Source organism: Pantherophis guttatus, chromosome 2 (genome assembly GCF_059756535.1).
Source record: "Pantherophis guttatus breed Tessera chromosome 2, ASM5975653v1, whole genome shotgun sequence".
NCBI classification, from domain to species: Eukaryota; Metazoa; Chordata; class Lepidosauria; order Squamata; family Colubridae; genus Pantherophis; species Pantherophis guttatus.
In genome coordinates, this window is record NC_142064.1 from 121989955 (window position 1) to 122003037 (window position 13083).

Sequence of the window (13083 nt, forward strand, 5' to 3'; positions counted from 1 at the left end):
TTTCCCGACTTCCAGTGGGCCCAGAAGGCCCAAAAATAAGCTGGCCGGCAAGCGCATGCACACCGAAGCTGAGCTTGGGCAACGCTCACGTGCCCACCAATTTGGCTCTGCATGCCACCTGTGGCACATGTGCCATAGGTTCGCCATCATGGGCCTACTGTAACTATCTGAACTTTCCAGGATTCACACATACACACACACACACATGCTAGAAAAATCATATCTTATAAATCATGGGATAATATAGGAGCCGAGATGGCGCAGTGGTTAGGGTGCAGTACTGCAGCTACTTCAGCTGACTGCTAGTTCAGCAGATCAGTGGATCAAATCTCACCAGGCTCAAGGTTGACTCAGCCTTCCATCCTTCTGAGGTGGGTAAAATGAGGACCCAGATTGTTGGGGGCAATATGCTATTTAGTATACTGTCTTTGGTGTAAGCCGCCCAGAGTCCTTGGAGAGTGGGCGGCATAGAAATATGAAAAATAAATAAATAAAATAAATAAATAAATAAATATGCCCTATATATATGTCTGTGTTTTTCCATGTCCTATCTCCCAGATCTCATATGAAGATGTTTCCTCTGGTGTTTGTTGGGGGGGGGGACTTCATATCTCAAGAACTTTCCTTTCCCAGGACTTGGCATCTCTCTGCTCAGATTGTCTGGATGGCAATTGCCGTGCCAAGCACACGGTGTGCTTGGATGAAAAAGCTTTGGATCTTGAACTAACTATAAAAACAGAAGGTGCAGGGGTGGAACTAAAGAAAAAATAGTGGGAGGGGTCTATATCATAGTGAGATTATTCCATCTAGCCGGGCTGGCTTAATCCCATCTGCTCAGTTTTAATTGAATTCGGTTTTAATTGGGTTGTTTTAAGTTTTGGGCCGAAATTATTTAATTGTTTTTTAAACTGTTTTTAAATTTTATATGCTATGTTTTATCTCGGCTGTACACCGCCCTGAGTCCCGCAGGAGAAGGGCGGTATAAAAATAAAATAAAAAAATAAAATAAATATACATTTTTAAAAATCAGGGAAACAAGTATCCAGATCACCACTGCATGGAACCAAACATAGAGGTTGTATATCTCCTTGCTGCTCGCTATTGATCAGTTCGCCTTAGCAATAATATACTAACCGTAAGACTGAGCTCTCAGAACTGCAACCTAGAAAACGTTCATGTCTCAATATTTTATCAAAGCACTGAAAAACAGGTGGGTAAAGGTTTCATGAAGGTAGCTTGCTCTCAGGAGTGAGAAATTGCTGAGACAGGTGGGAGGCTCATGCAATGTTCCTTATAGGCAACATTAAAAAACAACAACAATGAATACTTCCTCACAAAAAAAATAGGAGGCCTGGAAGAAGACCAGGCTATATTTATCTTCTCTGATATTTAGCATAGAAATGTTCAATCATGTCAGACCTCTATATTTTGCAGTGCTGACGCTCAAGATCAGCTTGTTTCTTCAGAGAACGCTGAGCTCTGGTTTTTCTTTGTCTCCTGACTATGACACAGGCAAAGGAAGATGCACATAAGCCCAATACTCAATCAGGACAAGTGGAATCAATATGATGCATTGCCTAGTGCTGGTTTGGGTCACTGCAGATTTAAATTCCCATTAAGCAATGACGTCCAGTTGGTGACCAGTCATTCTCTCGGGCTAATTTACGTCACAAGGTTGTTGTGAGGATCAAAGAGAAGAAGAAGCTTGAGTTCCACAGAGGATACACCGAAATAAATGAATACACTGTCCTACAAAAGTATGAACTGGGAAAAAAATATGATGCAGTCATGGTCACATCACTTCTTCCAGGGTTTCCAGTTTCCTAAGAAGGCTCTTATTTCTCTGGAGTTCATCTATACAGAGATGGAGGATGCCTTGGTAGTGTTCTTTCTATGCCTTTTCTATGGAAACCAACATTAATGTGGATGCATTGCAGCCATATTGCATCCAATGGAACCACAATCCTAGAGACTAGGGTTCCAATCAGCCCTCGGCCATGAAGCTCAGTGGCTGATCAAGCAGGATGTTCAGGAGGATAAAATGTTGTACTATGTCCCTTGGATAAAGGAAAATATAGTAAGTAAAAGACTTTAACAAATAAAAAGAAGACAATCCCCCAAACAGCCTTAAGAGGACTGAGCACGCTTAGTGACATTCCAGAGCTAATAGTCTAGAGAATGAAGATAAATTGCTGTCCAATATCCCAATAGCTGGTTTAAATCTCCGAAAATCAATGCTATAATAGAAATCAGCAACATTTGGGGGCTTATAGATCTCTCCTGCCTCCTGGAGTATATCTATTACTCTTTAATTAGGTGGGGGCACAAGATTTTTCACTTCCTTTGGTGAAACATAGTAAGATGGTGAAAATTGATGCTGGTGGCATGGCAGCTAGATGGGAGCATTCCAGATGGGATGGAAAATACAGACTGTAACTTTTTATTGCAAATCCCATTAGATACAACAATAATAATAATGGGAATAGCCAGCAGTGTGATTGGCCAACAGACTGTTGGTCTTCTTTTTTTATTTTTCCAAGAGAGTAGTGCCCTCTTGCTATTAGGAGACCAGGCTCCAGCAATGACTATGCAAAAACCCATCTGAAAAACAAGCTGGTTCCAGCACCAAGCTGGAAGCTTTCATGTCAGGATTTCAGCAGATGATCCTTCCTCCCATATGAGAGCATTTCTATGTCAAGGAGCTGGCTGAAATTCTTCTTGGAAGTTGAGGGGCTTTGCAAGCCTGAAAGTTCACCAAATCTGGAAGATAGTTCATCCCTTGCAATCCCTATGACTGTATTTATTTATTATTTATTATTTATTTATTAGTTTGATTTATATGCCGCCCTTTCTCCGGAGACTCAGGGCGGTTTACAATGTGTTAAGCAATAGCCTTCATACTTTTGTATATACCTGCTTAGTAGGGCTTTGCCCCCCCACCCAAGCGGTGTTCTTTTTCATACAAAGTCAGCTTATTGCCCCCACAATCTGGGTCCTCATTTTACCTACCTCGAAAGGATGAAAGGCTGAGTCAACCTTGAGCCTGATGAGATTTGAACATGCAATAATTGCAGGCAGCTGGTGCTATTTGGAGGCTAATGATTGCTCCCCATCAACACCACCCAAACAGCTTTTAGATTTATGGTAGCCATTTGTCCAGGTTAAAGTCATTGGACAAATATTGCCTTGACTACCATATTGTCCTCATGTTTAGCCTTGCATTTCCCTATAAAGTAGATATGCAAGTACTAAATTCATCTGAAAGGATATCTCAATTCTGAACCGCTCAAATAATTTATCTTTTAGAACAGAGGGACACATATTTTACCTTTAAAATACAATGATCCACTTAGGTTTGTTAAGAATATAAAAATAGAGGTCGACAGATTTTTCCAATATATGCTTCTGTTGAAAAGATCATCTTAAATTCAAGGTTGTTTCCCATTTGGAAAAGCACAAGTAAGCAAGAACACCATTGTTTTGGCCTCAAATTTCTCTCCATCCTTGATAACCCAGTTCTTATAAATATATGAAATCCAGTCCATGATTCTTTTTCTCAATCTTGCTAAACACTATTTAAACTAAGTCTTCTAGTTAGAGAGAGAAATTATGGATTCCTAATGGCCAATGTTTAATCCTGCCTCTTAATATACTTCACAGCAGTTTTACTTTGAGATTTGCCCATAATATTCCTACCAAGCGGCCTCTCCTTTTTAACATTTCATTCAAGAGCATAACTGATTCTGCATTTTCTTGTTTTGGGCAATGTTCCTCTTTTTCTTGAAGACCTTGAAAGTGAAGGACTGCTGATGTTTGTTTGGCAACCTAGTCAGCTTCTGCGCATATGAAATATGGACCAACTCCATCCATAACAGATTACTTACTTCAGAGCCCTTGAAAGATGTACAATTCATAAACATTATGAACAGGCAACATGTCCTCCAATAGCAACAGAGCACATGCTGTCATTCGAGGTTACCATGAGAATGGAAGGCTGGGCAGTCTAGAAGGTACAGGGCAGGCCATAGAGAGCCCTTCAGATTCAGGAAAGGTGTTTTTCCTCCATAAATTCTCCTTGTTCATGTATCAAGTCATCCAAAGGCATTAAAGGAAATCTTGGTTGGTCTTCCAATTTGGATCATGAATGCTGTATCCATGTTAGAATTGTCTATCTGCTTGCTGGCAGTGGTCAGTATCACAAATTTCTCGAACAGTGTAAGAGGTTTTTTAAAAAAAAAACAAACCCAAACCCAAAACTCTTCCTCGGTAGATGCCTGGCCTTTCCAGCCTATAGAAATCTATCATTCAGCAATGATGAAAAAGGGTATTGACCCATTTCTTCTCAATGCTGTTCTCAAACCCACAATCCATATTTCAGTCACATAAACTGGCCTCCATACATCATCAGGAAGCCATGAGATTTCAGTCTCCCTGCTGGATCTTGGGAACTGTCTGATAGGGACTGAGTTTATCATTTATCATTCAATCTATTCATGTTGTTTCTCAGTACATGAAAAAAGACCATAGGATTATACAAATTAGTATTATCATGTTATATTAACCCTTGATTTTTGCTTTTACTGTATATATTTGACTCTTTGAGATGCTACAAAACCCTTTGTAATTAACAATCCATTCTTATATTGATATCCCTTTTGGAGAAGTCATGCTCCTTCATTTCCTGTACTAAAGAGACTGCACCAAATACCAGAAACCAAGGAAGCAGAATAGAAAACTCAAGAAGAATTCCATAGGATGACTCACTAAGGAGAGATTTAATCCATTTAGTTGATTAAACTACATGTCATAGATCACATCCATTCTAAATTTATATCCAGACTGGATTTACACTTTGTGAAAGATCTTGAATCATACAGTAAATAGACCGATACCTCAAGGCCTGCATTTCCTCGTTAATAACCATAATTCTACTGTTAACAGGCCAAAAATACATGTAAATTCTCTGTGAAGATCTATGAACTAGTGAATGTTCAAGCCAGAAAGGCTAAATAACTTTGAAAGCTGAAAAAAAGGAAGGAAGGAAAGAAAAAATGTGGGCTCCGGAAGAATTACCAGGAGATCTGAAACCCGATGATGGAAACCCAATTTAAGGCATGATAGGATAAGAGAAAGAGACTAGAATGACTGTTAGATATATATCAGACAGCGATCAATGTGCTTGTTATTAGGAGATCTGAGAGTCTCTGAATATGTTTCAGTTAAAATTAGACCACACTGTGTAATTGTTTGAATAATTCTGATCACAGGCTAGGCAAATCGCCATCCTCCTTAAACATCTTTGAAAAGAAGCTAGTCAAGTGGATCCACCAATAAGCTGCAGAAAAATGTCAGATGCCGTTCCTTAATCTTTCATGAAGTGGTGGTGAGGAGATTGCCCAGATCAAATCCCCGAATCTTCTAATTAATTATTAAAGCCACCCTAACTCTTAAAGCTGAATTGAAAGGAAAGAAGGACAGACAATTCAATGTGCAGGGTAGGAGGAGAACTACCAAACTGGTAGTTGATGTTTTCACAACCCAGCCCCAAACTGTGTAGATCTATGATACAAAAGTTGGTATTTTTGGAAACCCTCTGAATTCCCAAACTGCTATTTCACACCCTTGGAAACAGCACTTCCTTTTTCACATCTTGTAAATACTGCATTGCAAAAAAATTTCACAGGAAGTGTTCTCTCCCTTTCTTGTCACTGTGCATTTCCTTACTGGGACTAACTGAATAGCAGTGGCCCTTGAATGGGACTAGACTCTAGTACAACACCCAAGTGTATCTCCAATAGATCTCACCCTAACACCCTCTTGTCCTGTACTTTGTATTTCTCTCCATCATGCCAAAAGATTACAGATACTTCATCTTTGCTCAGACATGGAACAGACAGAAATCCAGCTCTGCCAATATATAGCTTCAGCAGAAGAATACCCTTATGGAGGAAATTACAGGTGGCTACAAAAATTAAGGAGCAAATAAAGAACTGAGAAAAAGTCCAGAAAGATAAAATGAAAAAGGAGGCAAGAATGTCAATGGATGATACCCTACTAAAGGATATCCAGGGATTGTGAGCTAGGATATAAGACTACATCATCTCATCCACTTACAGCCTTTCTCACTAACTGCTTTTTCCAGCACCACTGAGCCATTATTTTGCTGAGACAATAGTAATGGGGATATGTTGCATATTGCTTCAACGTCGCTGGGTGATCCAAGAAGCAAATATAAGTAAGTAGTGAGGAAACAGGCCCTCGTCAAAAAGAACCTAAGTAGACCCTATAACTGGATCAGGGTGAAACAAAGGAGCTATTTCCCCATTTCTTTCCCCCACTCTTACACTACCCCTACCTTTCTTTATGCGAAGAAGTTCAATATGAAGTAATTTGGAAATCCCAATTTGCCCCTTCCCCCATCTATAACTCACAGTTCATTTGAAGCTGAATGGGAAAAATGACAAGGAAGGAAGGAAGGAAGGAAGGAAGGAAGGAAGGAAGGAAGGAAGGAAGGAAGGAAGGAAGGAAGGAAGGCTAAGCATGGGATGGATGCCCTTCTCCCCTTCTGAGGACCTTACCAGTCCGTCCCTGGCTCATCGACTACCAGTAGTACTTTGCTGCGCCCCGACGATGTTGCAGAGCCAGCCACCCCGCCGACTTGCTCGCTGAAGGTGGCTGCTGCCGCGGCGGTCGTCTGCTTCACCGCGTTGGACAGCGACGAGAAAAAACCCCCGGCTCCGCCACCGCCACCACCACCACCGGCTCCGGCTCCAGGGCTGGGGGCCGCCGGTGGCCTTTCAGCTGGGGAGATGCTGCCCGGCGATGGAGAGGTGGCGCTGGGCGGCGGCGGCGGTGGCTGAGGGCGCTGGAGGTCGGTCATGTAGCCGTTGGGCAGGTTGGCCATGAAGTTGCTGTCAGAGAGTCGCCTGCGCAGGTAATTCATCTCGACGAGTGGTTTGAAGTCTCAAGGGTTTTGGGTGTCCCACAGATGAGGGGGGGGTCGCTATATTGGGGTACCTCTGGAGGGAAAGATGAGGGGCTCTTCCTCGGGATAATCACTGGAGGGGATTCCAACGACCTCCACCAGAAGCCCTCCTCGAGAAAAGGCTTGCCAAGTTGCCCTAGAAAGAGGAACCACCGAAAAGGCGATCCGGTCAGCCAGCCTTGGGAAGAGGTTCTCTCGGGGGTCGGGTCGGGGGGTGGGGGGGGGAAGCTTCGATCGCCGGGCGAAGTTTCTAGCACTGCTTTCCCGGGAGCAGCTTGTTGTGGGGATAGAAAGGAGATCGGCTCGCCTACCGGGGATCTGTTTCAAAAGGAGGAGGACATTCGCTGTGAAGGAAGATGGAATTCGCAGATGGGAATCTTTCTAACTAGCTTCCTTTCAAAGCGCTGTTTTTCTCCCCTCCTGCTTGCCTCCTGCGGGGAGCTTCTACGGGGAAAGGGATTCCTTCTGCCCCTGCGCTTTGGAGAGAAGGAGTGGGGGGGTATTTATAGGAGGGGGGAAAAAAACAGCCTGACACGGCTCCTCGCAAATCCTGGAGTCTTCTGCAATCCTCAGCAACCAGCTCTATCTAGTCAATTGGGTCCGCCTCTGGACCCTCTTGACAGCAATGGGAGCAACCTCTCTCCTTGCAAAGCTAATGTAGGGATACACCATTAACCAGTAAGATCAGGGGGAAAGTCAACACTTATCTCCCATCCCTCCCCCCCTCCCCAGCAGCTGAGAATGGTATAGCCTGGTACCCGACAGCACAGTTGCAGAATACAAGGAGAGAAGGTGATGCTTATGATGCTATGTTCCCCTCTGGAGACGGTGCGTGTCATGGCAATGCCCATAATGCTGATGCTGTCATTTGTGATTTCCAAAGGTTCATGGTATCATGAGACAAATTGGAAATCTGTTCCCAATGCTGCTTTGCATTCCATAGGAAAGGTTGGTTCAAATGCGTGCAAATCTCAAAATCAGGTGCCCTCAGGGAGGAAGCATCTTCAGGAAAATCAATAGCTTTGACTTCATCCTACCACATTCAGAGGCTCAAGGAACAGTCTCCCCAAACACCAAGATCCTAACCAATGAAGCCTGGTTGCCAATACCTTTACCCAAAAAAAAACTGAAAAAGAAGATAATGAATGTCAGTAGTATTTTAAATTTTTAAAATGTTGGGTTCCATGTCCATTATTTATGTATTCGTGTAGTGCATGAAGCATGCAAAGTAACATGAGCAAAAAGGAAGAGTTTCTTCTTTTGATCTTTCAAATTTCAAAATGGTGCAGATATATGCATTAGGCAGCTGCAGCAGCCAGTAATTTTCCAGAATGGACCCAAGCAGAAAAGATGGACAAAGTAGGAATAAGGAGTCATCATTTACGCTATAAGACTAAGAGAAAGTATGAGAGCTGAGCTATATACAGACCCACTCTATAAAAGAGAAGACAATTTCTGTGCTGCAGAAATTAAAGCATGTACCTTAGCTTTCTTTTTTGTTGTTGTTGCTTATAGTTGCATAAATAAATTTACACATGCTTTCTCTTTCCTCATAAACTGAAGATTTTATTTAAAAAATACCCAAGATGTACTGTTTTTCTTTTTACATAAAAAGATGATTTAAATTACATAGGTGCAGCAACAAAAAGTAATTCACTACTGCTTCCAACATTTTTATTGTGCTTTAAGAGATAGGCAGAAGAAAACTTCTTGACTGATTTGCAGTGGGTCAGAAGGTGTAATTCTGTTCTATTTGTTTGGCTATGCAGCACTATACATTTTATTTTAAATGTAAGACAAATCTGACTGCTGAAGTTAAGATAACCTAAGAGAAAATTTGGATGTGACTTTTTATTTGAAGAGATAGAATTCGTTTTGGGGGTTGGAAACAAATGGGCTAAATGTCATATTCTTTATTCAGTTTGCTGCTAAATCACTTGGTTCTAGTTATTAAATCTTCATATATCAGTGTAAACAACCCAGATCCCTGAAGCCAGATGTCTGTCCATTGCAAATATTTTAAAATATTAAAAAGCTTTTTAAAGCTAGTTTCTTATCACAAATGCATTTTATATTGGAACAATAAAAGAGTTGCACAGCAAAACTGCCTTACAATAATATAACATAAACTGATTTAAAATGATATGCCCATCAATGTTAATATGTTAATAACACAATACATAATGTAATTCCATCTGGGTATAATATTTATACTTTGCTAAAGCATATCTAATTCTATAGTAATTTATTTGCATGCTTTAATATTTGCAAAACAAATTTAGCTGCATCATATGTGATGTTAGACTTATTGCTTCGGTAACTTCATATCTTCCAAATGATTGGGCATATTATTATCCTTACTTTTCCTATTTTTATATTTTACCCAAGCTTCAAGAAATGTATTGATCCATTGTGGTTGTCTTCATATTGCTGGTAAAGAGATCTAAAACTGAAGCAGACAATATCTGTAAAAAAATATTGTTGCAGTTTGAAAATGGCAGAGACATCATTAAAAAGCAGAACATTTGAGGTAGTAAGCCAAGGCAGAAACTGCAAATAAAATAAACCTCCTCACTTCTGATATTATCTCCATCTTTCCTTCTTTCCCTCCCTCCCTCCCTCCCTCCCTCCCTCCCTCTCTCTCTTTCTCTCTCTCTCACTCACTCACTCACACACACACACACACAAAGCTATAGGTTTTCATTTGATTCATAAAGTTTAAGCTGCATTATAACATTTTAATGGCACAGTAATTGAGGCAGCTGGTCAAGATACAGGATTGTTGGAGTGCTGTCCATGGTGCTGAAAATGTTAGTATCTTTGTCCGTACTGCATTCTAACCACTGCGCCACCACAGCTCCATTACAGGAATGGTAAATTGGCAGTTCCTGGTGGGGTTACTGGTTGACTACCTTGTTCTAAAATACTCTTTCTAGTTTCCAAACACCATCTGCTAAGGTAGCTAGACAGATCAAGCAACAAATTACCATTTATGTAACCATTCGAACCAGTGGTGAAATCCAATTTTTTTTACTACTGGTTCTGTGGACGTGGCTTAGTGGATGTGATGTGGCTTGATGGGCATGGCAGGGGAAGGATACTGCAAAATCTCCATTCCCATCCCACTCTGGGGCCAACCAGAGGTGGTATTTGCTGGTTCCCCAAACTGCTCAAAATTTCCACTACCGGTTCTCCAGAACTTGTCAGAACCTGCTGGATTTCACCCCTGTATAAACTTCAGTCTACTGCATTCCTTTTGTTCATATATATTCATTTCACTAAGTAAGCATCAATATGGGAATTAATGCAGACGAAAAATTCATAGTTATTAAGTTAGAATCAGGGGTGAAATCCAGCAGGTTCTGACAGGTTCTGGAAAACCAGTAGCGGAAACTTTCAGCAGTTCGGAGAACCGGCAAATACCACCTCTGGCTGGCCCCAGAGTGGGGTGAGAATGGAGATTTTGCAATATCCTTTCCTCAGGAGTGGGGAGGGAATGGGGATTTTGCAGTATCCTTCCCCTGGAGTGGGGTGGGAATGGAGATTTTGCAGTATCCTTCCCCTGCCATGCCCACCAAGCCACACCCATCAAGCCACACCACGTCCACCAAGCCATGCCCACAGAACCGGTAGTAAAAAAAATTGGATTTCACCACTGAGTTTATACTCTGCAAATTCAGAGTGTTAATCTTTGCAAAAGGACACGTTAGCAAACTAATAATTAGGCTTCTTCATGAACCAAGGGTTATGCCTTAGTCACCTCCAGTTGGACTATTGCCATTCAGTCTATATGGGGCTGCTCTTGAAGGGTATCCAGAAACTTCAGCTGTTTGCAAAATACAGCATTGCCAGCAGTTATGTATATTTCTGACAGAATGCACATCACATCTGTGCTACGCAAGCTGCATTAGTTACCAGCTTGTTTACCAGGTTCACTTCAAGCTGGTGTTGACATTTAAAGCCCTACATGGCATAATATCAGTTTGTTTGAGGGGCCGCCTCTTCCCACTTTGCCCATCCCAGCAGTTCCAACAGAATGGGCATGTTATGGGTTCTGTTGTTTAGGAAACTATATTTAGCAGGCCTTGGGCAATGGGCCTTGCCTGATATTGTGTCCACATTGTGGAATTTCTCTCCCCAGAGATGAGGTCAGCCTCATCACTCCTGAGCTTTCAAAAATCCCCCAAACCTGGTTATGCCAGGAAGCCTGGAATTCCTAGAGAACAGGTGACCTTGTGATATGGGTCTGTTATCACCAACATCCCTTCATCTATTATTATCTTTTCCCATTTTTGCTCTGATCTTATAGTTCTTAATGCTTTTTTAAATAATTATTATATCATGACTTTAGGTAATGATTGAGGGTTTTTTTTACTGTTTTATTGGATTGCTGTACACTGCAAATAGTCACTTTTGTGAGATATACATTTGCTGAATTAATAAGATCCCATTTCTGCATCTTTCTGATTTCTACTTTTTCTAATACATGAAGTATGAGAGAAAATGGGAGCGTTGAGTGTTCTGACTCCATTTGAATTCATTTAGGTTATGTAGCTATAGATAATATCAGAGTCTATAAAGCTACTCTGTCTATGTCATCCTCAAAAATATTTGCTGTAAGAAAAATGGTGGTGATGATGCGGGCTAGATATCACCAAAAATACCTATACATTATTCTAGTCAAAACAATTTTAATCTCATTTCCACATTTGCCTTGAGGCTCCCATGCTAATTCAGAAGAATTATTCTTTGCAACTTGCTTGCTCCTTAATAAGCAGGCTGTGGCTAAGACGCTGAGCTTGTTGATCGAAAGGTCGGCAGTTCAGCAGTTCGAATCCCTAGTGCCGCATAACGGGGTGAGCTCCCGTTGCTTGTCCCAGCTTCTGCCAACCTAGCAGTTCGAAAGCACGTAAAAAATGCGAGTAGAAAAATAGGGACCACCTTTGGTGGGAAGGTAACAGCGTTCCGTGCGCCTTTGGCGTTTAGTCATGCCAGCCACATGACCACGGAGACGTCTTCGGACAGCGCTGGCTCTTCAGCTTTGAAACGGAGATGAGCACCGCCCCCTAGAGTCAGGAACGACTAGCACATATGTGTGAGGGGAACCTTTACCTTTAAGCTGCTTGGAGGTTATGAAGATAGTGCTCCATATTCCTCAAACTAAAGATGCATTTCACACCAACTTCTACCCCCAGGTTACAGCCAGGGAACAACTCCTGCTGCTTACACCAGATACTGAAAAAAAAAAGAGACTCCAAGCATTATTCTTTTTTTGGATGGCTTACAAAATGACTTTAGGGATCATTGTTGGGAGGTGGGTCCCTTTCGTAAAAACAATAATTCAGCATTACATTCATGGTAGGGAATCTGATAGGATATTTTCCCAAAGCTCAGGGTTTGGAAAGCTGAAGCTCCAAATAATCTGAACCCGCTGTGGTTTTGTGTTTTTAAAAAGTGGATGTTGACAGTAAATTCAATTGCCTCGCCCACAGGCCCTGTGGGAATAGTCTCCTGTTCTTGCTTTGTCTCCTCCCTCCATACTAAGTGGTAATTGCATGTCTCAATGCCAGACCTGCCAGGAGTTCTTTAGGTGTTAATAACACCCACAGCTGGTTGCATGTCTGCCAGCCCTGGCTGTATTTTAAATTACACCTCATCATGCTGTTAGAGAACTGATTACTGAACAGTTACTGAACTGATTGGATTGGTTTAAGAGGGAGGGGACATGAAGAGCGGGGAGTTCCTATAGGTATGTCTAGAATTTTTTTTTTTTCATATTTGTACAGAGCATTGTCTGTGATGTGGTCTGTGGAGGTGTCTGTATGACTTTATGACAAGTCAAGGCAATTCATGCAAAACATCTGGCATGAAACATGTTTATTAAGCCACAAAGAGACATCATTGCAACAATTAGCAAAATTGTTCCAAGGAATGGAAAAAATGGATCCGTACAGAGATCTGCTTTAGTTTTGTATTATGCGTTTGATTTCATTTTATTCCCAGCTGCTTTGGGCATTTCAAATGGAAATGTGGTCTCAGTTAAATAAATCTGAACTGCTGAGCATCATTTGCCATCTAGCCATGCCTTTGTATGCATG

The 13083-nt window shown here is 41.5% G+C and overlaps 1 protein-coding gene across 2 annotated transcripts in view; it reads right to left on the reverse strand.

Moving 5' to 3' along the window:
• The window catches only part of SYN1 (synapsin I), a 99533-nt gene extending 92457 nt beyond the window's left edge, over nt 1-7076 (reverse strand). For both annotated transcript variants that reach the window (XM_034433973.3, XM_034433972.3), the window contains exon 1: nt 6579-7076. In XM_034433973.3, coding sequence (XP_034289864.2) covers nt 6579-6943 — 365 coding nt within the window. In that variant the 5' untranslated portion in view covers nt 6944-7076. The remainder of the gene's footprint in view (nt 1-6578) is intronic.
• Nucleotides 7077-13083: the final 6007 nt, after the last annotated feature.